The 24,563-nt window shown below is 46.2% G+C and overlaps 6 protein-coding genes across 6 annotated transcripts; 5 read left to right on the top strand and 1 right to left on the bottom strand.

Moving 5' to 3' along the window:
• Positions 1-10: 10 nt before the first annotated feature.
• Positions 11-211, top strand: N7517_010455 (uncharacterized protein; the record flags this gene model as incomplete). Its single annotated transcript, XM_056728178.1, is given in 2 exon segments — positions 11-82; positions 95-211. The coding sequence occupies 2 exon segments, from the start codon at positions 11-13 to the stop codon at positions 209-211; spliced, it is 189 nt and encodes a 62-aa protein (XP_056573993.1).
• Positions 212-1,285: 1,074 nt separating this feature from the next.
• On the top strand, positions 1,286-1,858 carry N7517_010454 (uncharacterized protein; the record flags this gene model as incomplete). The annotated part of the gene is made up of 2 exons (XM_056728177.1): positions 1,286-1,450; positions 1,496-1,858. The coding sequence occupies 2 exons, from the start codon at positions 1,286-1,288 to the stop codon at positions 1,856-1,858; spliced, it is 528 nt and encodes a 175-aa protein (XP_056573992.1).
• Positions 1,859-8,234: 6,376 nt separating this feature from the next.
• On the top strand, positions 8,235-10,807 carry N7517_010453 (uncharacterized protein; the record flags this gene model as incomplete). Its single annotated transcript, XM_056728176.1, has 3 exons — positions 8,235-8,329; positions 8,399-9,719; positions 9,764-10,807. The coding sequence occupies 3 exons, from the start codon at positions 8,235-8,237 to the stop codon at positions 10,805-10,807; spliced, it is 2,460 nt and encodes an 819-aa protein (XP_056573991.1).
• Positions 10,808-12,630: 1,823 nt separating this feature from the next.
• N7517_010452 (uncharacterized protein) lies at positions 12,631-13,958 on the top strand (the record flags this gene model as incomplete). The annotated part of the gene is made up of 3 exons (XM_056728175.1): positions 12,631-12,678; positions 12,776-13,061; positions 13,138-13,958. The coding sequence occupies 3 exons, from the start codon at positions 12,631-12,633 to the stop codon at positions 13,956-13,958; spliced, it is 1,155 nt and encodes a 384-aa protein (XP_056573990.1).
• Positions 13,959-14,796: 838 nt separating this feature from the next.
• On the bottom strand, positions 14,797-19,070 carry N7517_010451 (putative SNF2 family helicase; the record flags this gene model as incomplete). Its single annotated transcript, XM_056728174.1, has 12 exons — positions 14,797-15,114; positions 15,181-15,357; positions 15,415-16,439; positions 16,505-16,703; positions 16,764-16,851; positions 16,906-17,005; positions 17,060-17,214; positions 17,268-17,469; positions 17,519-17,603; positions 17,653-17,673; positions 17,728-18,451; positions 18,499-19,070. 12 exons carry the CDS (start codon positions 19,068-19,070, stop codon positions 14,797-14,799), a joined length of 3,666 nt encoding a protein of 1,221 aa, XP_056573989.1.
• A 1,568-nt stretch (positions 19,071-20,638) lies between these two features.
• N7517_010450 (DEAD/DEAH box helicase) lies at positions 20,639-24,221 on the top strand (the record flags this gene model as incomplete). Its single annotated transcript, XM_056728173.1, has 11 exons — positions 20,639-21,421; positions 21,547-21,631; positions 21,686-21,767; positions 21,830-21,949; positions 22,014-22,171; positions 22,230-22,329; positions 22,391-22,478; positions 22,526-22,703; positions 22,756-23,636; positions 23,696-23,872; positions 23,925-24,221. The coding sequence occupies 11 exons, from the start codon at positions 20,639-20,641 to the stop codon at positions 24,219-24,221; spliced, it is 2,949 nt and encodes a 982-aa protein (XP_056573988.1).
• Positions 24,222-24,563: the final 342 nt, after the last annotated feature.

Raw genomic sequence — 24,563 nt, 5'->3', positions numbered from 1 at the left:
ACTCCGGCTCATGAACTGGGGCTATGTTAAGGATAAGGGACACTCGATACCTATCTCGCGGAAGCTTGGTCGGACCCGTTTGGTGTGTGCCTAGCGAAGGATTTCCCGGCAATGTGTGATTCATCTATCCTCGCAAATTGGCTCAAGGAACATAAGTTTGCAAAGTTACAAATTAGAGAAAAGGGCAAGGGGGAAGGGGCGAAAGAAATAGTGACGTCGCATCTCTTGTGAAGAGTAGGGCGGCAAGAAGGGATTTCCTAACGAATCAAAAAAGAATAAAAGTACATACAACAGTGAGGATTCGCTGGTGGTCACCCACCCAACTACTAACTCACCGGCGTGTGGCTTAAGTACGGCTGAGCGGACGGGAAGCCCTGTTTTCCACACCCTATGGTCGTATGTACTTGTATAAGTGCGGTAGAGGATTGTATTATGCAAATGGTAAGTGGTGAATAGGCGCTAGATGATCGGCCCTCCGGAGCAATTAATGAATAGCCTGGACTCGGCGTACTCAACGCAGTTTCATCCATTGTATTCGATTGTCAATAAAATCGAGCTTGAAAGGGTCCACAACGAACGAAAGACCCCGTGGCTTCTCATTCACACGGTCTGCTTTATCGAGGCCACCTTCTGTGACTCTGCTGTGATCCACCAGTCTAATATTAGGTCACGACTTGATACACGCCGTCAATATTACCAGAAAGCAAAGCTGCTTTTTGACTTTGGTTATGAAACAAATAAGATTATATTGGTGCAATGTTCTATAATGTTGAGCTTCTGGGGACCGTAACCCCATAGCCATTGGAACCCGTGCTCCTGGATTGGATTTGGTGTCACATTTGCCGTGTCGCTTGGGATCCACCGCTCAGCTGCTTCTTCCAATGCACCCCGGGGCGACAAAGGCCTTTTACGTCTGGTGGTTGTTGGTCGTACGAGATACATATTGTTCTGTATTATTAGGAAGACCCTTTCGTATCAATCTGACACAATCGGACACAAAAGCATTGATGATGGAAGACTTTGTCCATGAGAGTGCAGAGGAAGGATTTTACACATTGCACGCCTAACGCTTTTTTTACGACAAATCTTGCATTGTTGCTTTGGGCCTGGTGATCAGACCACTACTCCAGGACAGATCCACATTGATACCGAGAAATGGCATTCCGACTTGCAACACTCACTTCAACGCTGGCCCCACAAAAACGTTCCATTCACATGCTCGGTCGCTCTTGAGCTTCACTATAACTACTACTTGATTCTGCTGTACATTCAAAATCCGACAATAATGCAGCAAGGGGCCCCTCTTCATCACTACTCAGAGCAACCGCCAGCCGGTGTCGTTGAATCATGTGCTCGCACAATCGCTTCCTATGCCATCACCCTTGTGACCAGAACAGATGTCTGCGACCTTCCGCACGAGCTCTTCCCGACATTCTTTGTCGCTGGAATAGTACTATATCGACAAACCCAAGATTAACACGAACTATTGTCTCAGATGGCCCAGGCTAATCTTGACAACTGCCGGGTCATCTTGAACGAAGCGAAGGATGTTTGGGATCCCGGCAAATGGGCCATGGAGATTTTCGACTTTCTGTGTGCCAATCGCAAAGAAAATGCCCAGAGGTTGTCCCAAGTTCCACGGGAAACCCAAGAAACAGCCCCCTTGCGCGATCCCAACACGGTGGATAATCCCTCCACAACAGAACAGTACCCCCTTGCAAAACTCAATCACGATCCCTCTTTTGCCTTAAGTTGGGATTCAATTCAAGCACAGTTTACCGGTGGGATGCAAGATTACTCACTAATGCCGACTTTTCTCCCACTGGCCACGGATGAATGGTCGGCATTCCAACTTTGATTCCTATTTGGTCTCCATTTATTTGAAATCTTACACGCGTGGATCGATCATTGTATCATACAACCGCAGTTATATGGACGCTGAATAATGTCTCCGATATGGATCAATAGAGATCCCCACAAAAACAGGTAATTTATCATATGTGGGTTTAATAAACACGCTAGTCCTATTTAAATGATTTACTGTCGGTGGGACCTGCCTTCTCCTAACTAGTTAGTTAACTATGCCCCTTCGTAAATGGGTGACATAATACAGGGATGTATCTCACATGACACTAGTTTTCGGAGGCGCCTTTATCAATTGACATAAACATATTCTCGTCTTAATGCTTCCACAACCAGCTTCAAAGCCGGTGCAGGGTCATCTAATTTTTTTCCCTTGAAAAAGAACACCTATCATGGAGGAAGGGAATAGTTGGATGAACTTATTTTTCTCTGGCAGCCGTCCAAACATTCTGAAAACGAACGAACTCGGCGGCCAAACATTCCGACTGTTTTGTGCTGAAGACGAGAACTGGGAACTAGGAAGCAGGGCCGATTTATCAAGAGAACCGGATGCGAACACTATACAGGTGTTTTGGCTTCGGATCAAAGGACGCAGAAAATATATCGGCAAAGTCGTAAGGGGAGACTATCATTATACGCGAGCTCCGATTAATCATATACCAGTTTCCTCGCTATTCTAAGCAAGATGCTATGATACAGCTTCATCGTATCGGAGTATTTCCGACTCCAGAAAGGATAGACGATGCTATATACCAGTTCGATAGATTTCATCGGGAGGCTCGAGCATACAGCCATATCGACCTATTCTGTTCCGCCCGTGAAAGAATATATTTCCCACAATTCCACGGAGTGATTACCGATATACCAAATCTTCGATTTTCTTCTGGGTATTGGCATGAGCGAGCGGTTGTGCTAGAAGCAATAAAGCTAGATTTACGCTCTCGACGTGTTCTAAGTGAAGTCAACAATCACCAGTCCGAAAGCTTCTTAGCTATCCTTATCACGCTATCTCAAAGGTTTTGCACCACTCCTGGAGTGATTTCTCTAAGCTCATTTGAGCGGGAGTGGTATCATTCTTTACTGAAAGACCGACTTCGTCGCCTAGATACTTTGCATCGAATTGGCATAACCCATGGCGATATCCATGATTTCCACTTTCGACTTCCTAATGATATTTACGATACAGTTCTATACGACTTCTCCGAATCGTACACTTTCTCTGAAAAGCAGCCTTTTCGGGTGTGTGGTGGAAGACCTCGACCACTAAGCGTTATATCAGAGGGTGAACGTGAACGTGTCCTTCTGGGCATCCTTGATCGGTAAGAAAGAAGGCTTCACTCTCTATATCGTCACTAACATAAATCTAGAGCCGCCTCACGAGATCTTCGTTCTCATCTAGTACATTTTAATAGCAAAGCTACGGTTACTGGCATCAACTCTAAAGTCATTTCTTCTGTTGATAACGCACTCTGGCAGTCTCTAGATGGAGAGGAGGGATTATTGGAGTTGATCATGCTAAAAGTCTCCTATCACCCAGATGGTCAGTTTTTATAAATCCGTTCGTTCCTAGATCTAAGATGTCGATTACTAACTGTACTAGACTTTTCGATGCCGACCTTGAATTCCATTTTCCCTTTTCTAGAAACCGTCTGCCCAAACTCTGACCTCTGCTGGCATATTCGTCGAGGCAGACTTTTACGTCAATATGAGTCAATTTGGGCAGTCTTTTGTGATGATAAAGCCAACTCACAATCAATCACTTTTGATTGTGAGCCCCAATTTGGAAAAATCGAGAAAATGAAGGACTCGCGCGTTATACTTTGCTTAGTACCACATTCGTGGGATGTTACATCATTGAAGACGAAATTTGATTTTGCCGGACTACACAAGCTACGGACATTTTGCTCAAATTTTATTTTAGCAAAAAAACCCGGAGCAATTCTAAGTCGAGCCGAATTTTGGAAAGAAGCGGAGTCTAGAGGAACTGGGGAGTTGGAGTGATGAATGATAACGATCTTACGCTTTTGTCACGTCACATCGTTCAGACAAGAAATCTCAGATCATTACCCACTAAATGCGATTTGACTTAAAACGCTGTTTCGACAGTAAGAGACGCCCATGTGAACTCTAAGCAGGATTCCAGATTGATTTATAGCAATTGATAAGACTTATTAGCACTATATATCAATCATAAAGGAAGCAGAGGGCAATACGATCATCATTTCGAAAATTACCGAAAATTACGTTGCTAAAAATTAGAAATATATATATCGCAATAACTATATTATGGATAATTTCAAACCTCTTTAGAGAGGCTAGGTACCACCTGAAAAACATCATGCTAGTAGGTAAACCCTATATAGACCACCGTTGTCAAGATATCAAGTTGTAATTTATCGCATTTACTATGTGTTTTGGACTGCGCCGCTCGTATGTGAAATACGTTAACTAGTAAATAACGTATTCGGTAAGCGAGCTGGCCATGTAAGCCAGCTGGCCACCTCACCCAAAATTGTCCGTTAATTAGCACTTCATTAATTCAACCACCCACCATGCCACCAATTCGCTCTCAAAGCTCTCGAAATTCAATAGAGCAAGAGGGTAGGATATTATTAGCTATTCAGGCTTTTCAAAAGCAAGAAATCTCATCAATTCGTGAAGTGGCTCGCCTATTTAACGTACCCCGTTCCACCCTTACTACGCGCCTCAATGGTGTCAGAAATCGCGCGAATTCTCGCGTAAATTCGCAGAAATTGACACAAACCGAGGAGGAAACTCTTCAAAAATGGATTCTTTCTATGGACTCTCGTGGATCTGCCCCCCGGCCTTCTACTGTACGAGAAATGGCGAATCTTTTACTTCAACAACGCGGAACCACCCCGGTTATTTCGGTCGGCGAAAAATGGGTTTATAACTTTGTGAAACGACACCCTCTCCTCTCCTCCCGATTCTCGAGACGCTATAATTACGAACGTGCGAAGTGCGAAGACCCGAAGATCATTCAAGAGTGGTTTACACTTGTTCAAAATACCATCCTTCAATTTGGAATCGACCCCGATGACGTTTATAACTTTGATGAGACTGGTTTCGCAATGGGGCTAATCGCTACTGCGAAGGTGATAACAAGGAGCGAATTCTACGGTCGACGCTCGCTTTTACAACCTGGAAATCGCGAATGGGTGACTGCTATTGAGTGTACAAATTCGTCGGGTTGGGCCCTCCCTCCGTGTATCATTTTTAAAGGCAAAGTCTTTATTGAATCATGGTTTGATGGCCTTCCGGATGACTGGCGATTTGAAGTTAGTCCGAACGGTTGGACCTCTGATGAAATTGGACTTCGTTGGCTTGAAAAGCTCTTTATTCCTAGCACTTCTTCGCGTACGAAGGGGAGGTATCGTCTCCTAATACTCGACGGACATGGAAGCCATTTGACCCCTAAATTCGATGAAATTTGCGAGCAAAATAAGGTTATACCAATTTGTATGCCTCCGCACTCCTCTCATCTTTTACAACCCCTGGATATCGGTTGTTTTGCTGTGTTAAAGCGATCATATGGTCGGCTGGTTGAAATGAAAATGCGGAACGGGATCAACCATATCGATAAACTTGACTTCCTCGATGCATACCCCCTCGCACGAATTGAAGCTTTTAAATCGGAGACTATTAAAAATAGCTTCGGAGCAGCTGGTTTAGTACCTTTTGCACCTGATCGAGTGATCTCGAAGCTGAATATTTATCTTCGAACCCCAACCCCCCTCCAAGCCGGGGTAGCGAATCAAGCCGGAATTTCACACCAAAAACACCAGCTACAGAGAAAGAACTACGTCGACAGGCTTCCTCAATCAAAGCTTTACTTCGTACAAGATCTCGAAGTCCTCCAAGCCCGTCAGATCGTGCATTAGACCAACTTGTGAAAGGCTTCCGTCTCACAATGCAAGGTGCTATACTACTCGCTAAAGAAAATAAGGAATTACGCGCTGAAAACGAGAAGAAGAAGCAAAAGCGGACCCGATCTTCAAGGCATATAGATCACGAAGGAGATCTTTCAGTTCAGGAGGTTCGTGAGCTACGTTCAGAGCCATTTGAGGCCCAAGTAGCGCGTATCAATACCTATCGTGAGCGGGTTTCGGAGGGTTTACAGCCAGCTACACGGGCCGGGCGAGCGTGTGGAATATGCAGATTACCGGGACATAGAAGAGAAACCTGTCCAGATAGATAAATCAATTTAATTGAATTAATTTAATGGTGTTTTGGTTGAGATAAATCAAGTTGAATTTAATGGGCTGGGTGAGGTGGCCAGCTGGCTTACATGGCCAGCTCGCTTACCGAATACGTTATTCGATGTCTTGATGCCTAATTTAATCTGGTTATTGACCGCTTTTTACACCGCCCTATACAATATACTGTAAATTATTCATCCCAAAATGAAGCTTTTGATCTCCACACAAATTGAGAGATCTCGACATTATTAGACGGTTTACAAGTGTTAAAATTGAGGCTTCTCATCTCTATACAAATGGTAGTATCTCTATATTTTAAGACTTATAAACCACCTAGAATATGGAGATCAAAAGCTTCAATTTTGACACTTACAAACCGTCTAAGAAAGTCGAGATCTCTCAATTTATATAGAGATGAAAAATTGACACTTGTAAACTATATAAGGAAGTTGAGATCTCTCCATTTATATAGAGATTAAGCTTTATTTTTAACTTAACAGTGATAGAAGTCCAAAAAAAGACAAAACATACAACAGTGAGGATTCGCTGGTGGTCACCCACCCAACTACTAACTCACCGGCGTGTGGCTTAAGTACGGCTGAGCGGACGGGAAGCCCTGTTTTCCACACCCTATGGTCGTATGTGCTTGATACACCATTGCAGAGGGTTCTACAATGCAAGCAATTATGAAATAATAAGTGAGGTGTGATATAGATAGGGTCAAAATGAATGCGATCAGCTCTCAGCTGAGCTATAATGTAACATTATTCGATACCTTTCTACCTGAACACTAGGCCTGTTGGCACCAGTCTAGAGGGTTATACCTAAAGGTTGCCTATCTACGTGATCTTCATGCTAATCAACATACTAATAAGTGTTAGTGTTATGCAGTAGGCCACATCAAAGGGGTCCAACTTACCTTCCTCTGCGTCACCTTATATTGAGAATTTTGAAGTGCAGAAAGTATCACTTGGTACCGTAGGCTCTCTCAAACAGTCCCAGCCAAATTAGCTATACCATCACTAAGCCCAAGAAACTTTACCAATGGCTTTACATGATACCAGTGCCAAGAGAGCAAAGAAAACACTGGAATCCCCGTTGTCTCGATACATGGCTGCTAGAGGTACTCGCTATTTAGCATCGCTTGCTTTATTACAATATGCGGTATCATAACCAGGTTGCCAATGCATACCACTAAGATCAAGGTCCATTTAATCAATATGAACTTCCACAATCTTTCTTGTTATCAATGAAATATTTTTTAGTCAGGGGTAGGTCAGTCCCATGGTCTACTACCCTCGAGGCACATAAGCCTAGGATATTTTTCCTTCAACTTACACTAAAATAGTCGCCGCAGACGCTTGTCCTACACTCTAACACCTTCGCAGTGCTTTCTTGACGTATATATACTGTTATAGCATCACATGCTGGGCACCTTGTTTGTAGAGAACCAATCCTTTCTTCTCTAATATAGGGGGTATCCTATGGCTCGCCATTGGATCTTTACACGCTTCCAAGTAACGCTTTTCCTTTAGAATTTTGTTATAGTAAGGGGTGTTCACGCTGCATCTGCGCGTGTATTATAGGTCTATGAATCTATGAACAACTATGTATGTATCCCTGTGGTCCTTTACGCTATTCAATGTTGTTCACGCTATTGAAATAAAATTATACCAAGTGAGACCTAAGAATATATATATTTTTCAGACATGAAAATAAAAAGCGGCCTAATTGGATAGGATTCGCATTGTTATAGATCGTGTTTGCCGTTCAAAATAACTGTTAGATGTTTAGATGAAAAACGATAAATTTGTAAGGGAGTTGCATTGATAGATCGCATTTGCTATCCAACATTGATATTTAAAAAGATAAACAAGCCAAGCGCAAGTGAGCAACTGGCGAGTGGAAAGTTGGCTCCCGAGACTCTGTCACCGCCATCGCCACAAGGTGGCTTGTGTGCTTCTCCTCATCCAACCTCTTTTCCATAACCACCCAACGCTGCCTGCTTCCTATTCACCATATTTTGCTTGAAACCTTCCATTCACATATCCTATTTGAATCCCTCATCCGGTTTTGTTACTCCTTCAACCAATGAACCAATCATCACCGTGAAGAAGACCACACACACACAACCTCACAGACCGAGCCGCCATGGCGCGACGGTACGAGATCGATGAGCTGATATGGCTCCGCGGCTCGCCCCTCGTCGCAAAGCCTCCTGGCCTGCCTCCAATTGAAGAGTGGATGTACGTCGACTCCGATGCTTGCAATTCTTCGGCTGTCCCGCACTGTTCAAGACTAATCGCAACCTCTAGGCCTCAACCTGACCCAACAACCGCACAACGAAAAACCCATGGCACCCGTGATGCTAACAATCCGACTGAAACTGGTACGGGCAGAAGACCTAGCTTTTTTGAAGCCAAACATATCTCTCGGGGGTCTAATTCTGGTATTATTTATCTCCCCCTCCCGTCGATCATCAAGTGTCCTGATCGATCTCCAATGGAGGGACTTGCTAATTTGGATTCCGTCATTTTTAGAGGACATCGTACTCGGCCCCCGAAAACCGCTTTCGCCTCATCTCGTATTGGCGGCAAAGGCTCGTTCGACCTGACGGACCGACCAGCGGCGCAGCCCAATAATTCGGATGAAACGAAGATCGAGCGATTCAATTTCAGAGACAGGTTTCTTAAGGACCGGGATGTCCCGGATAAAGAGTTGGATCGACGGGAGGTCAAGCCAGCACCACTGAGTGCCCGGCGTGGTGAGAGAGAAGACTGGAATGCCGGGCGCCCACGTCGCACATTCGGCGCGGATGAGCAGGAGCGCAAGCCCAGAAGAAACGGCGAGTTCGATAGATGGGAAAACAAAGAAGGACCCCGCGATCCGAATGCTGAACGGGTTCCCCGTGACAAAGATGGCCGATTCCCCACTCGGAAAGAAGGACAGCCCCCACGATCTAAATATGAAGGAAGCTGGTTCCGCGATGAACAGGCTCAAGAGGGCGCGAGTGCGGGCGCGAGTGCAGGCGCTGATGCTGATGACGATAAACCGCCGTTGCGCAACCGAGAATGGCGCCAAAACCAGACCCGACACGGCACCGAGCGTGAGTGGAACCGCGGCGCCAAATTTGAACAAGACCCTGAATGGCTGGATGCCAATGACCGAGATGAACCGCGACGAGCACACACCCAGGAGGACTTTGAGCGCTGGAAAGAACGTATGAAGGCCGGATCTGGATCATCCGCACAAACCCCGGCACATGCTGAGGAGAAGAGAGAAGCACACGTTGAAGAGCAAAAGCCAGAGACCCGCCGTACCGATGGTGAGATCTTCAGCAATTCCGGTGCTCAGTTCATGTCCGACGATTCAATGGAACGATTCTTTGGGCTCCTGGGTGATTCGAAGGCTCAGCCTCAGACCCCAGAAGTCAGTACTCCTATCGCTGCCGACCCAGTCGCCAAAAAGGAACCCTCCCCCTTTCCCGGAAAACCCGGAAAATCATCTCGTTTTGCTGGTCTCTTTAGCCCCATGCCAGAGAGCCCTGCCAGAGAGCCCGAGCCGATGCCTTATTTCAATGCCCCACCACAGCCCCACCCCCAGCATTATCAACAGCCCCCCAGCCGGCGCCTGAGAGTATGCCTTTCCCATCCCACAGTGCGGACCAAGAAGGCTTTCAGCGCATTCTGCAAATGCTTGGTGGACAACGCTCGGAGAATGCTACGCCTCACGAGATGGGTATGCCCCAGCAGCAACGGACGATGTCCATGATGCACGCCGAACAGCAACATGCTGCACTATCTCTGTCATCTCCTTCTAGGGAACACCCTCACCGATCTGATTACATGGGGCCTGGCCCCGAGAATCCCATGGCCCAAGTTGGCCCTAAGGAGTCCCAGTCGCTGGAGAGAGCGCACTTGCTTCGTTTGATGCAGCAAGTCCGAGTCGGTCCACCACCTGCGGGTCATCTATCCCAACAGTCTCCCAACCAGGGTATTGCCCCTCCTCCCGGTCTGATGCCAGAAGGCATGCCACGTCCTCCGCCAGGTCTTTCTGCCCAAAATACGCCTACTTTCCTCGATGACCCGGCAATTGCGAACATGCAGCGACCAGACCCCGAGCACCTCCGCCGACGACCTGCAAATGGTCCGCCTATGGGATTCTTTGACGATATGCCGTTCCCTCAGGGTAATCAAGGGCCGATGACCCCAGGTGGTTCTATTACTTCTGGTGGCTCACGTCCTCAAGGTGCGAACCAGCCTCCCATGCCACTTCAGCGACCCCCGGGTCTCGAGCATCTGCCACCTCCTGGATGGACTGGCCAGCCTGTCCCGCAGCAGGGAAATGTACCAAGCCCTATGGGCCCTCCTCCTGGAATATCTACTCCGGGCCGCGGCATGAACCCTAACTTCCCCCCTGGCATGCTTCCCATGCCCGGCAATGCGCCTCCAATGAATGAGCGCCAAGGCTTCCCTCGTGGCCTGCCTCCAGGCATGATGCCACCTCCGGGTTATATGAATGGCCCTCCCCCAGGCTTCCCTCCCATGCCGCCAAATCCCGAGGCTATGATGGGACTTGGCCCCGGTGCTCAGGGTCCCTTTGGGCCTGGAAACCCTGGCCCACAAGGCCCTCCCCCTTCGTCTAGACACCTCCTGGAGATGTTCGGCCAATCCAACGGCGGTGACGTCCGTGGTGGCATGGTCGGTCCCGGCCAGTTCAGATAAACGGAAGATATTGGAAAAGGATTTCTATCGCCTCGCTTACATTTACGCACCATTTACCACTGCCCAATGACCATTTATGATTATTTACGCTAGCTTGGTGAAGCCGATGTACAGGAGCTCGTGGTCTTCGTTTTTCATTTTCCTTCAACCCCAGATCGCACGCAATGTCGCAACTCCTCTTGAGAGAACAAAATACCCATTTTCTTGTTTCTTTTTTTTATTTCCAGAAATGTATTTGCCCATGTCCTTTCGGCGAAATGATCCCCGTGTTCAATAACTGCCACTTACTCCTCCGCGTTTGAGCCTTTGCTGCGTTGGCTTTGGCTTCCCTGGTGTGATTTTGCTGCATCTATTACCGGGCCTTTTCCTTTCCTCTCTTCATATTTTTCCTGGTGTTCTTGAAATCTCTCAAGGGGCGATGCTTTCGTGTTGTGTGTTCTGGTGCTGGATCTGATGAGTATAGTCGTGATGACTATAACTTGGGGTTGACAATATGTGTCGATAAGGTGGTGGATGGATGGTCTTTAACTATGCCTTTATTGGGTCTCTGGTCTTCGCTGGTTGCCAGTACATTCATGCTTTAGTTCCATAGATAGCTAACCAACCTCAATCTATCCACCACTTGTTCAGGACTGGGATCCTTGTAAATGTTGCTTGTTAAAATATATGAAGGGCAAGTATGTAATGTGTCTCGGCCCGATCTCAAGTGAAGTTTTTGACATGCTACCGCATGAGCCAAACAAGGGACTCAGCCATACCTCACTTCATACATACTACGTTTCCTCGATTAATTCATATAGGATAGTGATCACAGTGTCTTCTATGTCTAATTACGTATACTACCATCCTATAATATCTTCAGGTCTAGCTCTCACCCTCCTTGTGTTCTTTAGAATATTTGTTGATTGTGTTTGTATCTGATGTGTTTGCGGGTCTTCCTAGACTTGTGCGAATGTCACATAGTAGAAATCTCCGGGTGACCACTACGCACATGTTTACAGATATGTATTTATTCCTCCCATTAAAGAGTTAATTTTTTCAAAAAAATCTTTAATGGGAGGAATTCCAATATGGTCTCGGCAACCAGCATAATACTTTATGAGGATCCCTGGTAAACGTGGCTTCACGTGACCATCCTTGCCCCAATCGATCTATAAAGGATTACCGGCTGGAGAACACATATTCAAACCCAGCACATTTAGATACAGTTTTCATTAGAAAATAGATGAGTCACTGTTTAATGGTCAAATGTCATATTATATTGGAGTCTAAATAGTAAAGTTGACTGAAATGCTAACATGAATCCCGGCGCCTCGGTTTGGACCGACGACTAATCGCGAGATTCATAAACGACTAAGCGCAGCAAACCTCTAGAGCGATTTACAAACAGTGTAATTCCATCTATTGTTCAATCCTATTTCTTCCTTGTCGTCACCCGACAGAGCGCCGACGATACCTATACAGGGTTAGGCCATCGAGTATCGAGGACAGGTAAAAGTACAGCATCAAGCTGCCTCATACCGCAATTTAAACAGCCAAGTGTGTTCCTCGTGTTGACTTCAGAATTTGAGCTATTGTTTGGTCCTATGCTAACATCCTCGAGACACAGCCAAGGTACTTGATCCAACCGGCCACGCTCAATCCTACTCAATCCTTCAAATCAAAGACATTGCTACATATCATTCTTCAAGGTATGGTCTCCCTTCAAAATTTGCAAGTCAGCCAAACTGGTTGGCTGGAGATATCTGCGATAGAAAGACTTGCACTTCTTGTCGAAGGGAATTGCATTGGATGCTAATCGAATGGTCGAGTAGACTTTCAATATGGATCGTGTGGAAGTGGAGGTGATTCTTGATATGGACGACGATGGGGTAAGTGAATCTCTCGGCGCTTCCCCCGTTTGCGCGCGCGTTATAAATCTGTTTCCCACCAAGCTAATCCTGGACGCTCTCCGCGTTCACCACCTAGCTCAGCTACATCCGAACCAATCCCGCAATTCCCTTCGTGCTACCCTCCGTGGAAGACAACTTTGAAGACGATTCTTCCGTCTCCTATCCTACTGGATCAAAGCGCAAGCGTGACACTGTGACAACACCCGCGCAGAAACGTCCAGCTACTGAGCCCGCCGCACCTACCGAGACCGCCGCAGCTCTTGAGGCCGCCGCACCTTTCCTCCCTTCGTACCAAGGTCCTGCTCACCGCAACTGGTCACGCAACCGTACCCCTATCATTGAAGAGTCTCTCCTGACTCGTGGTAAGTCTCTCTTTCTTATACCACCTTGTGTTTATTCCCAAATGCTTGGACGAAAAACTCATTATTCCGAATGTAGTAAGCACCGAAGAGCCCGAAGACCTTGACGCACTTGCTATTGCGCGCCCTTTTGGCTGGGCTCGTGATATTCACGGAATGGCTCCCCTGGAGCCCCTGGAGCTTCCCAATAACTCAAACGGAACCAACAACTCCCGCGTTTGGGAGTCACACCGTCCATCTAACTTGAACTTCACGATTTACGAAGACCCACCGGACCAGGAGACACCAAACCCCAGCCCTCGGCAGGAAGGCTTCCACCCTCATGAAGAGGATAAAGAAAATATCTTTGTTTCTCGCTCTGACTTTGATAGCTCTGGAGAAGAAGAAGAAGAGACTCACCCCGATCTCGCTTGGAATGAAGCTTCCATCGGACCTCGCGATGCTTTCGGTCTGCCACTCAATCGTGAAATGTCTGAGTTCGTCCAGCCTCGTGACACCCCATTCCCCGAGCGCCCTATGCGCCATGGTCGCGAGGTTTTGCGAACCATCTGGGTTGATGAGACACAAGTCCCCGAGGAAGATGAGCGTTGGCTGCATGATGGTAGTCTGACCGATACCCAGATTCGAGAGATTGAGGATATTGAAGCAAGTTATCAGCGAGGACAACTCAGCAGGGCCCGCTCTAACCGCCATCAGGCTTTGCGTGGTGATGCTCCCGTCCAGGCTCCTACCAACTTCCACACTGATGTTCGTCGCGTCCTTCATTTCCAGCGACACGAGGGTCGGTCTACTACTCCCGAGGGTAGCCCTGTCCGTCCCGAGGATCGCCTGATTACTCCCGAGGAAGACGAGAACGAGCTTCAGCAGGAGGATCAGGACCAGCAAGACCAGGACCAGTAATCTGGGAACATACGGCTTTTTGCTCTGGAATTGTTCGCGATCTGACACTGTACATCACACGATCTTCACTTTATCTTGTGATAAGCTTCCTTCTGTTTGACGCAATCTGCAATTTTCAGATCTGTGCTCTTTTTCGAATATGCTTTCACGCTCTCACGGCATGTATGATTAGCTTATTGATAGCCGATGAATCTTATTCTTGTCCAAGTCAAAAATTCATTGGTAAACATTTTAGATCTAAGCATAGGCATATTGATACCATTGTCTAGGTATGTACTAAGCAAAAAGAAAAGACCACACAAACCTATAGGGCTTGGAAGACGTGCCATTTTGGGGGCATAAGCATACTTAGGCGTATCATTCTTCGAGATGCACGCAATGCCTGTCTTTCTAAGTGTCTTTCTAAATATCTTTCTAAATATACTTTTAACGTCTTTTGAGATGTCTTTTCAATGTCTTTTCAATGTCTTTTCAATGTGTTTTATGATGACAATCAAAAGATAACTCAAAAGACACCCCGGGAGAGCAAGATGTACACAGCCAGGCCATTATGTGTCTTGTACAATTTGATTAGGCCTAATATGATATTGGGCATGATACATGTTGACCAGCGAAAAAGTGGGCGTCGATTCTGCTATGTAAATACAACTATGTGTCCTGTAAAATATTTCCTCCACTAAGAATAAATGCCCCTTCCAGACATAAGCAGCAGATCTCAAATCCTGCGACGCACAATGCCATGGTCCATATTCCTTTTTTGGTGGTTTTTTTGTTTTTCAACTTTTTTTTGCTGTTTCTCTCTCCGTTATCTTGCTCATGCTTCTTCTGAAGATTCCACCTAATTCTGTTTCTTAGGAGGCGCAGATCGAGTAACCTTTCCTTTGGCACTGGCTTTAGGCGCGGAGTTCGACGCGTTTTTGGATTGCAAATGGACGGCGAATCCCTTCTTTGGATCCTCAGTGACTTCACCAAACATCTCCAGCAGCTCTTTGAGTGTATTCCGGTCCATGAGAACATTCTGACTCATAACTTCGCCGATCTCCTTAGCTTTCCGCTTCTGGGTCTTATCCATCCAATCATCAATAGAGTCTTTGACCATGAGCATGATACATTCGACATCTCGTTGTTGGCCAAGACGCCAGAGACGAAAGAATGCCTGTCATTGCATTGTATAATTAGTACCCTAGGGCCTTGAGGTTTTAGTTCACGCGCGTCCACATACCTGGTCTTGGACAGCCTCATTCCACCATAGATCCACCAAGATACACTTGTTGGCCACAGAGAAATCAAGACCTAGACCCCCAGTTTTGATGGAAGCAATCATGATCTTGGTCTCATCGTCATCCCGGAAGTTGCTCAGATTGATTTCTCGTGATCTATTAGCCATTCGGCCCGTCATCTGGTGAAGTCATGTTAGGTATGTGCTCTGTCCATTCCATTGTCTTGTAGAACTTACTTGGGAGCATTTCCACCCATTTTCTTCACAAAGGTACCGTAAAAGCCTATTGCTATTGATGTACTGTGTGAAAATCACGATTTTGGCTGTGCTGTCTTTCTCGAGCCACTCTTTGACTTGAACTGTAATCGCATCAAATTTGGCGCCTGGCATCGATCTCCCAAATTTCGCTATCCAATCTTGTCCTTGGTCGACCTCTTCTTTCTCGCAGGGAACATCATCCTCATCGGGGGTTTTGTCTCGCACTTCGTCTTGGCTCCCACGTTCGCTTTCGTTGTCGAATGCACTTAGGGTCTCATCGGCCAACAACCATTCTGAGAAAGTGGAACCGGGATATTTATCCTTTCGGCGCTTTTTGGTTCGGCCTTCATTTGCCGTTCTTGTTGTCTCTGACGTGGCTGGTCGCTTTTGCTGGCCTGCCAGTTCAGAAAACTCAGCATCCTCCAGTGGAGGTGTATCGAAGTCATCGTAGATACCGTATAATGCAGCCTTTTTAATGGCAATTTTGCAAGTACGGCACTGTCGACTGACACCATCCGTATTTCCTTCTTCATCATCGAGTGCGTCGAAGCATTCTTCGCAATAAAGATGTTGACAGTCCGTGATAATCGCCCTTGTTGGAAGCCCCTCGCAGCCAGGACAGAACCAGGTGCGATGATCACTCTCATAGAAGTCTTTTTCCTTCCAGAGAGCTTCTATTTTGGCCTTGAACTTGGAAACAAGCTTCGCGCAATTTCCAGGTGGCCGTGGTCGAAGGTTTTCGCTTTCTGTCCGAGACCGCAGAGGAGCCATAGGCATATTGGTTTGGTATCTCCCTGAAAGACAGCACTTCGCAATCCTGCTTGATGGAGATGGGCCTGTACTTGTTTCATCTTTCACCCAGGTCTTTAGCTGCGCATCCAGTGTGTTGTTGAAATTACACACTCGCTTGAGGTAATCTTCTCCGGCAAGTGGATGGCTGGTGAACATTTGCAACTTTAGGATCATAGTCAAAATGCATTTGCTCTGGGATTTCTTTCGAGAAGCTATAGTTTTTTTAGCAGCGAATTCAGTCAATCACAACCTTTGTTGAGGGGGATTCCAAGCTCACCATTGACTCTCTCAATGAACCTCTCCGTAATCGCATTGTAGATCTGCCTTTCGACTGGGTAGAAATCGACTTTGACCTCTTTTAGACCGAATCTTTTGAGCTCAATAAGGGGTCTTCCCATATGACGGCTTTCGTGGGTTTTGCGATGGATTACAGCGCGAAGCATGTTAATCAAGCGGTCCTTCGCATCATTCGACCCCTAGATTGGCAAAAGATCGTTAAAAGTGCATTTTCTTTTTCGAACTAGAACAAAACTTACGTCGCAAAAGTTGTGCATGAACACGTGGTAAGGATGGCTGTTGGGCACTTCAATGAACGCGAATAGAGAATAGAGCTCATCAACGGAGCTATGTTTAGTGTTAATCTCTTGTCCTATTTATTTAAACAAGGCTTGTACTCACTTGTGCAAAGGAGTTCCAGTTAAAGCCCATTTGAAGTTCCCACTTAGAGCACGAACCGCAATCGACGTTCTGGTGGTCCTGTTCCTGATAATGTGTGCCTCTGTAAACTGTTAGTTGGAATCTCATTAGTTTTGCACTTCTAAACACGACTTACCATCGAGAATGATCCTGTGCCAGTTTATTTGATGGAAGACACCTATTTTTCCATATTCCTGGTTCCACCACTCTTTGATAGAGTCATCAGTCCTGAATCCAGGGGATGGCTTTAGATCGGGATACGAGGAAGATATCTCCTGGTATGTTGTCAATCTAGAACTCATTAGTAAGATTGTAGAGTGTCTCTGGACGCAAGCAGTGCTTACACAATGCCATGCTGTTTGAGATGGTGGGCGAGGTCATCAGTTTCCACGCGTGCACCAGAGCAATGTGCAATGACGCTCCCGGCAGCCCCACGATTACAATGTTGTCGAATTTGCGACATCCAGGTCTGTATCAGATTTCTCGGGGCGATAATTAGAGTGGGGCCTTCTGGCTGAGATGGAATCTTTCGGTTCACGATGCATGCTAAGAATGTTTAACTCTCTGTTGACGCGGCCTCTTTCATTTCTCTTACCGAGTGCTGACAGAGTCTTACCGAAGCCCATCACATCACAGAGTAAGCCGCCATTGGGCTTGCTCAGAGAGGTTTCACGTTTGCACTATATTGATCAGTAAATTTGAGACTCGAAAGAAGTAACTCAAGCTCACCATCCAGGAAGCAGCCAATATCTGTTCTGAATGTCAGTTCTGCATTTGATAGTGAATGTCGAAGTTGACACAAACCTGGTTCACCATAAGGCTGGTTTGCAGCCCTCTGACCTTCCATTTCCCTTGCCCGTCTGACCTTGCTGATGGGTTAAAAGTTCGCGTCGCTTCATCCAGCAGGGATATGTCTGCACGTGCTCCAGCCTTTTCTGCAACTGGAATACTGGCGAGCATCTCTTTGAAGGCTTTTTGCTTGTTTTTCTCCGTAGAGACAAACCCTGGGGGTAACGGATCTTTTCCTTTTTTGCAACTATCATCGTTGCTGAAGATGCTTCGGACTTCCTCGGTTGACAATACCGTAGGCGGACGTCGGTATTGTTTCTCCTTTCCTTTTGTACCAGAGTTTTGCTCTGGCTCAGGCTCAGTTTCGCTGGCCTTGCCATGCTTTCGAGCCCCTTCCTTGGATAACAACTGAGCAAGGCCAAGTTCTTTGGCCTTTTGCATTTTCGATTTCGATAATCGGGTACCCGGTGGTCTTACTGTAATAGGTTTTTTGAGTTCTGCTTTGGTTTGCTCTTGGGGTTGCAGCTCTTTCGGTTGAGGCTGTTCTTCCACGCCAGAAGAAGGGATATTCTCGCTTTCTGTCTCTTCCAATTCTGCTTGGACATTCAGGTCACAGAGCTTGTCAAGCTTGACCTTTCTCCTTCGTTCAAGCTCTTCCTGTCTCCGCTTTTCGAACTCAACCTGCTGTTCCATGGAAGGGGATTGCAGGCTTCGAAACTGTTTCTGGTATCCATTGAATCTAGGTCCATTAGTTCACCATTTTCATGAGAGTTTCTTGGCACTTACTCAGAAATATCATCTTCGCCTGGCTCAAGGAACTCGCTGGCGTTGGGGGTCGAGGGTGAAGAATTATCGTCTTGAACGAACAAAGTCTCAACCGGGGGTTCAACTGTTTGAGCTGCCTTTTCTGCGGCCTTCTGGTACTGGTGGACAGCCATCAATAATTCCATACGTGGCCTTGGGCATTTTCGGATAGATGAATTGTCTTCATCTGTGAGGTCAATGACGTGACGGGGCTGAACTCGCTGATCATCGTTGAACTCCTGTGGTTCCATTTTTATACCAGGTTCCTGTCTGGTATTGGGTTCTTGTTTTATGGGAACTAGCCTGAACTTGTCCCAGGTCTTGATCACCTGCGCATTCTCATCGGGAAACTCTTTCTTGATCCGCGGACGAGTCAGTTCGACAGAAGTAGATTGATCATTACTCGGGCTCTGCGCTGCTGGGTAAACTGTGTCTTGCGGCACGTATTGAGTCCCCTCGGTAGGCCTGAAAGTGAGGTGGCCATTACTCAGTTTGGGCTGGGAATGAGCGACTTCGGGGACCCTGATTTTGTGCATTTCTCCAGAGTGTTGCATTGTGCTGGTGTCAAGAAAAGATATGACGAGGTTAATTGAAGAACAAAAAAGTTGTAAGCTGTTCGTAGAGGATAGTGTAGTAATGGGGCTGCGAAGGAGGAGGGACGAAGGATGAAGTATGAATGCAGTGACTGCCTTTTTGTAACTGCCAGCTTAGGGGACAAGGCTAAGTCAAGACGAGGCGAACTGAAGAACGAAGAAGGTATAAGCTGTGTTGTAGAGGACAGTGTAGTAATAGGGATTGTGAAGGAGGAGAGATAAAAGATGTATGGTGTAAGACAAATGAAAGCCTCTTATCGCCACCAATCCTAGGGTTTCACAAAAACCCTAGGGAGAAGAAGCACAATAGAGGCGCACTAGCTCGTGTTTAGCTACCGGGGCTTTAGCTAGTTTCGTAGCAACGGGGCATAGGGATGTGAAGGAGGTAAGATGGGGGATATATGGAGTAAAACAAAAGGCTTTATAACCCTAATCCTAGGGTTGAGAAGCTAGGGAGAAGAGGCAAAATAGAGGAATTCTAGCTCGTGTTTGATAGTAATAGAACGGAGTTTTCGGTTCATTTTTAGGAATATAAAAGAGGAGATATCGTAGGTGTATGGTGTGATAGAGGAGAGAATATATGGCCAATAGGGATAGGCATATTAAGAAAGATGTCGAGAAAGACACTCGAACAGATACTCGAACAGATACTAACAGACACTCGAACATACACTGGGAAAGATACTCCAAAATGATATCCAACAAGACATTAGAAAAACTCGAAAAGACACTCGAAAAGTTGAAAAAGACATATCAAATATGATGAGAAAGATACCGAAAAAGACGTCGAATAGTTAAAAATAAAAAACGTTATATTTCAAGTCAATAGGTCAATATCTATATCGACAATGTCCTTCAAATATCCCAAAAGCTACTCGACTGAAATAAGAGACATTCATTTCCTGTTACCATTGACCTTGATACCAAATCCCAACTTCGCCTATATTTTGCTCTTTATTCTTCATCTTTACTTCTTTCTTATAGCCTTCCTACTCCTTGTTCTCCTTATATTCCATCGCCAAATCCCCAGTCTCTATTCCTTTAGTGTCCTTCTACTCTGCGATTTATCTTCTTCCTTTGCTCAATCTGTGCCTCTTCTTCACTTCATTAACACCCTTCATATATTCTCCTTTCTCCAACGTGCTCTTCAACCACTCATTCCTACTCATTTCCTTGCCTTCATTCTAAATATCTTCTTCACAACCTACAGGGTTATTCTCGTGCTCTGTGCTACCTTTGAACTGTTACTTTGTCTTTGAGAAGACTCACCGAGTCCTTTTCCTCATCCCCCATTTCGAGTTTGCACATACCCCAAAGTATTTTACTTTGTTCACTCAACTCTTCTCACTCAGCTCGGTTCACTCAACTCTGTTCCACTCCCCATTACAGTTCTACACAAAAGGATCCAAGCAAAAGAGAAAAAGACAAACAGACTGTGTCTGTTCTTGGGCCTTGTATTCGTCTTACTGCTCGATACCCCAAATCCCCCCGGATCCATCTGTGATTTGAACATGCAAAATCAAGTCAAGATGGATGAACCGATTGAAAGCATCACAATTTCAAACGAGGAGATCACAAACCAGAATCCAATTCCCATCAATGACGTGCATATCAAAATCGAGCCAGATCCGGTGAACAGTCTGACCAAGAAGACAAACCTGGAGGTCTCTATCCCAACTTGCAAGCCAAATCAAGAACTGCGCGCGGCTTACCTTCTCTCGAGAAAAGTCCAGAGCCAAAGCCTTATACCAGATGATTTGTCCAAGGAGTCCGATGAGAAATCTCTGGATGAAACAGACTCGCAAAACACCACCGATGATGAGCAACCATTTGAGGACGATGAGCAGCCTGCTGCTGATGCTGATTATCGGTTTTATAGCGACGAACATTATTCTTCTGCAGACGAGGAGTCGCCAGACTCTTCTTCTGGCAGTGATAGTGACTCCGATCCCATGGATTCTTCTCCGAAGCCAACCAAGACGCGCTCAGGCAAACCGAGCAAGGCAAAAAAGCAAAAGACAAATGTCTCAGCAGCCTTGAATGAGACGGTCAAAGGCTTGATGAAAAGCAATATACTGAGCTCTGCAGATGCGAATGGAAATGGGAGTGATATGCAGATTGTCCCTGTGTCTGAGAAAAGGAACAAGAAAAAAGCGATCGCGGAGGAGATTGCCAAGCTTCCAGTTGGCGACCAAGCTCAGGCTAACAAGGACGCGACTGCACTAATTGAGGATTCTGTCAAGCTCAAGGGGTCAATCATCAACATGAACTGGAAGATTCGGGGTGTCAAAACAACTCTGAAGCACCATCAGGTTCGGAATCTATCAAACCCAATTTGTGCTATGTGACTAACAATTAAAAAAGCTTCAAGCCGTTGCGTGGATGGTAAGTTTGGTATTCTAGGTCTTATGGCATGGTATTTAACTGACCTGCATAGCGCGATCGCGAATCCTCAAATGAGGAGCCGAATGGAGGCTTGCTCTGCGACGAGATGGGTCTCGGAAAAACCCTCACAGTTCTTGGTAAGAACGAAAAATACAGTGCCACCTTTCCAGACAGCTAATATCTATCATAAGCAACTATTGCGCACGAAAAGCTCCCAACTCGCTCCAAAGGCCCTACCCTAATAATTGTCCCAAGAAGCTTGGTTGCACAGTGGTATGTCTCACGCCTCGACCCCCCAAGAACAATGGATGCGTTCCCTAACTCGTCTGCTATAGGATCAAGCAAATCAACATGCATTGCGTGAAAAGGATAAGTGGGGGAATTCTCGAGCACTACGCTGGTTCACGAACAGGCCAGCACGATGTTGTGAAAGTGATGCAAAAAAAGGTTATTGTGTAAGACAACATTTGAAGCTGATTACTGTTCCTTTCATGTTTACTGACCTCACTGACCTTATAGTATCACCACATACGAGGAAGTCTGCGGTTCACATCCGAAGTTGAAGATACCATTGGAGATCAAGTCTCCTGAAGAGCGTGAGGCTTGGAGGAAGGAGGAATACGAACGCAGAGCTGGACCTTTCCATAAGATTGAGTGGCACAGGATTGTTATTGATGGTATGTACATGACATTGCTAACACATTCATTGTTCGTGATACTAATTCGGATTTTCAGAAGCTCATTCGATCAAGAATAAAGATTCCGCGACCTCTATTGCTGTCCGGGCCTTAAAGGGCAAATTCAAATGGGCTATGAGTGGGACACCTTTGCACAAGTAAGCACAAGCTACTGGCTTTGAAAGGAGTAGAGTCCTTCATACTGACTATATGTTCCAGCGGTGTGGAAGAGCTTTACCCGTACTTGCATTTCATCTATACATCACAGAGAATGGAATATGAGTCCTTCTCGAGAAAATTCTCCAATGTTAGTCTCATGGAACCTTTATTTCAAATCCAAAGCTAACTTCTCAGGGATTGGACAACATCCTGGATACCGTACTGCACCGCAGTACGTACAGTACCCGGATAGTTGGCAAGCCCATTGTCACGCTACCAGGCATCAGCAACCGAGTCGTGGAGGTCGAGCTTTGCCTAGCTGAAAGGCTTCTTTACGGGGAGATCCAGGACCTTGGCACTGCAATGATCAATGGTAAGTCCAGCAAGACCAATGGTGAAGAAACTAAGCGCTAAGACACCATAAGGTTTGGCAGATACAAAGAAAAAGCAAGCCAAATGCATCTTGGTCGTCATATTGATGCTGAGAATGTTTGTGAGCCACCCGCTCCTCGCCCAGAAGTTCCTCGAGACAGTCCTCAATCGACGTGTGATCCAAGAGCTCCAAGTCATGGCACAAGAAGAAGAACAAGATGTGACCGAGACTCCATCAAAGATCATCATCAACTTGCTTCTCACTGTGGCAGACAAGGTAGCTCCCCGACCAAGGCCTCCAGGAGACTTCAACGAGCTTCATGACATATATCGCAAATACCTCTTGCACATCCGTGAAAACGAGGAAAATCCACAGTATCAAGAATTTTTGCGCAGGAAGTGCCCTCGATGCGAGGAACTCGTACTAGGACACGAGGCATATGTGGTTACATCTTGTCAACACGTTTACTGCCAAGGTTGCTTTGATGGGCTTCCAGACGAAGATGGAAAGACCGAGACCATGGCCCGCGTCTGCAGCTCCTGCAATAAGCCCATCGAGGAAGCCGGATACTCCGAGGATTTGCTGAAGAAATCTCCAAAGAATTCATCAAAGAAAAGAAAACAAGGCACGCCAAAGAAGAAAGGCAAGGAGATCTTCGAAAGAAAACAACGGCCTGGAAATTCTTTCAAAAAAAAAGTTCTATCCAGAGATCTATCAGATGACGAGTGGGACGATCCCAGTGAGAATGAGAGTGATTGGGTTTCGCGTGTTGGCGATCGCATGCCATCAGCGAAAATCACAGCGGTTCGGGAACTTGTCGCAAATTGGGTGAAAGAGGATGAGAACACCAAGATCGTTATCTTCGCTCAGTTCCTGAAGACCATTCAACTTCTTCAGTTCATGTGTGAGAAAGAGGGCTGGAAATATGCACTCGTACGTCAAGAGTGGGAAGCGAAAAAAAACGAGTCACATTACTAACGATGTGAATATAGATCACAGGGAAGGTAGCTCCACCCTCGCGTGACGAACAAGTTGAAAAATTCGGCAAGGAGAAAGACATCAAAGTCATGATTTCTTCCCTGAGGACTGGCGGCGTTGGTCTCAACTTGACCATGGCTAATAAATGCATCCTCGTGGATCCTTGGTGGAATAAAGCAATTCAAGACCAGGTAAGGGAAAGTCAGGATGCAGATCTGATTCAAGCTAACAATAAGTTGCAAGGCATACTGTCGCCTGTACCGCATTGGACAGCCCCGCGCAGTCGAATACGTCCAAATCATTGCCAAAGCATGCGTTGACACGTGGATGATCAGCCTGCAGAAAGACAAAACCGAGAACATCTGTCAGCTGCTGAGTCCGGACTCACTTAAGGAGATACTCGGCTCCGGGGATGTCCGTGAGCAGCCAAATGGTGGATTTTCGATCTTGGCTAGGAAGGGAAGTAAGCACCTCCACAGCTGGACACAGGCTGTTGGATCAGGAATACTTGAAGGGGTGGACTCTTCAGAGGAAGATTAGGAAGTGAGCAGGAAAGAACATCGAAAGCGTGCAGAACGAGGGGTTTGAGCAGCGGCTTGTTTCAGCTGCGAAGCGCATTTTTATTCTTAGCATTTATTCTTACGTTTGTTGTGCTGCCCAGCTGCTTCTCCTTGGGGCAGCATATGCATTCATTTGACTTACATTATCTGCATATAGCTGCTGAGGACAATTACTTAGAGACTGCCGTAATTTTTAGGCCTTGAAAGATATTCAAAAAAAGACCCTCCTTCTAAAAGACATCCCAACAGACATCCCCCGAGGGATATTAAAAAAGACACAGGAGCAAGAGATCAAAGAGGAAAAGTCATCCATATCATTCGC

This window comes from Penicillium concentricum, assembly GCF_028827145.1.
Source record: "Penicillium concentricum strain IBT 3081 chromosome Unknown utg000006l_segment0_segment0, whole genome shotgun sequence".
Lineage (NCBI taxonomy): Eukaryota > Fungi > Ascomycota > Eurotiomycetes > Eurotiales > Aspergillaceae > Penicillium > Penicillium concentricum.
The sequence above is the reverse complement of the archived record's forward strand: the minus strand, read 5'-3'. Positions and strand labels throughout refer to the sequence as shown.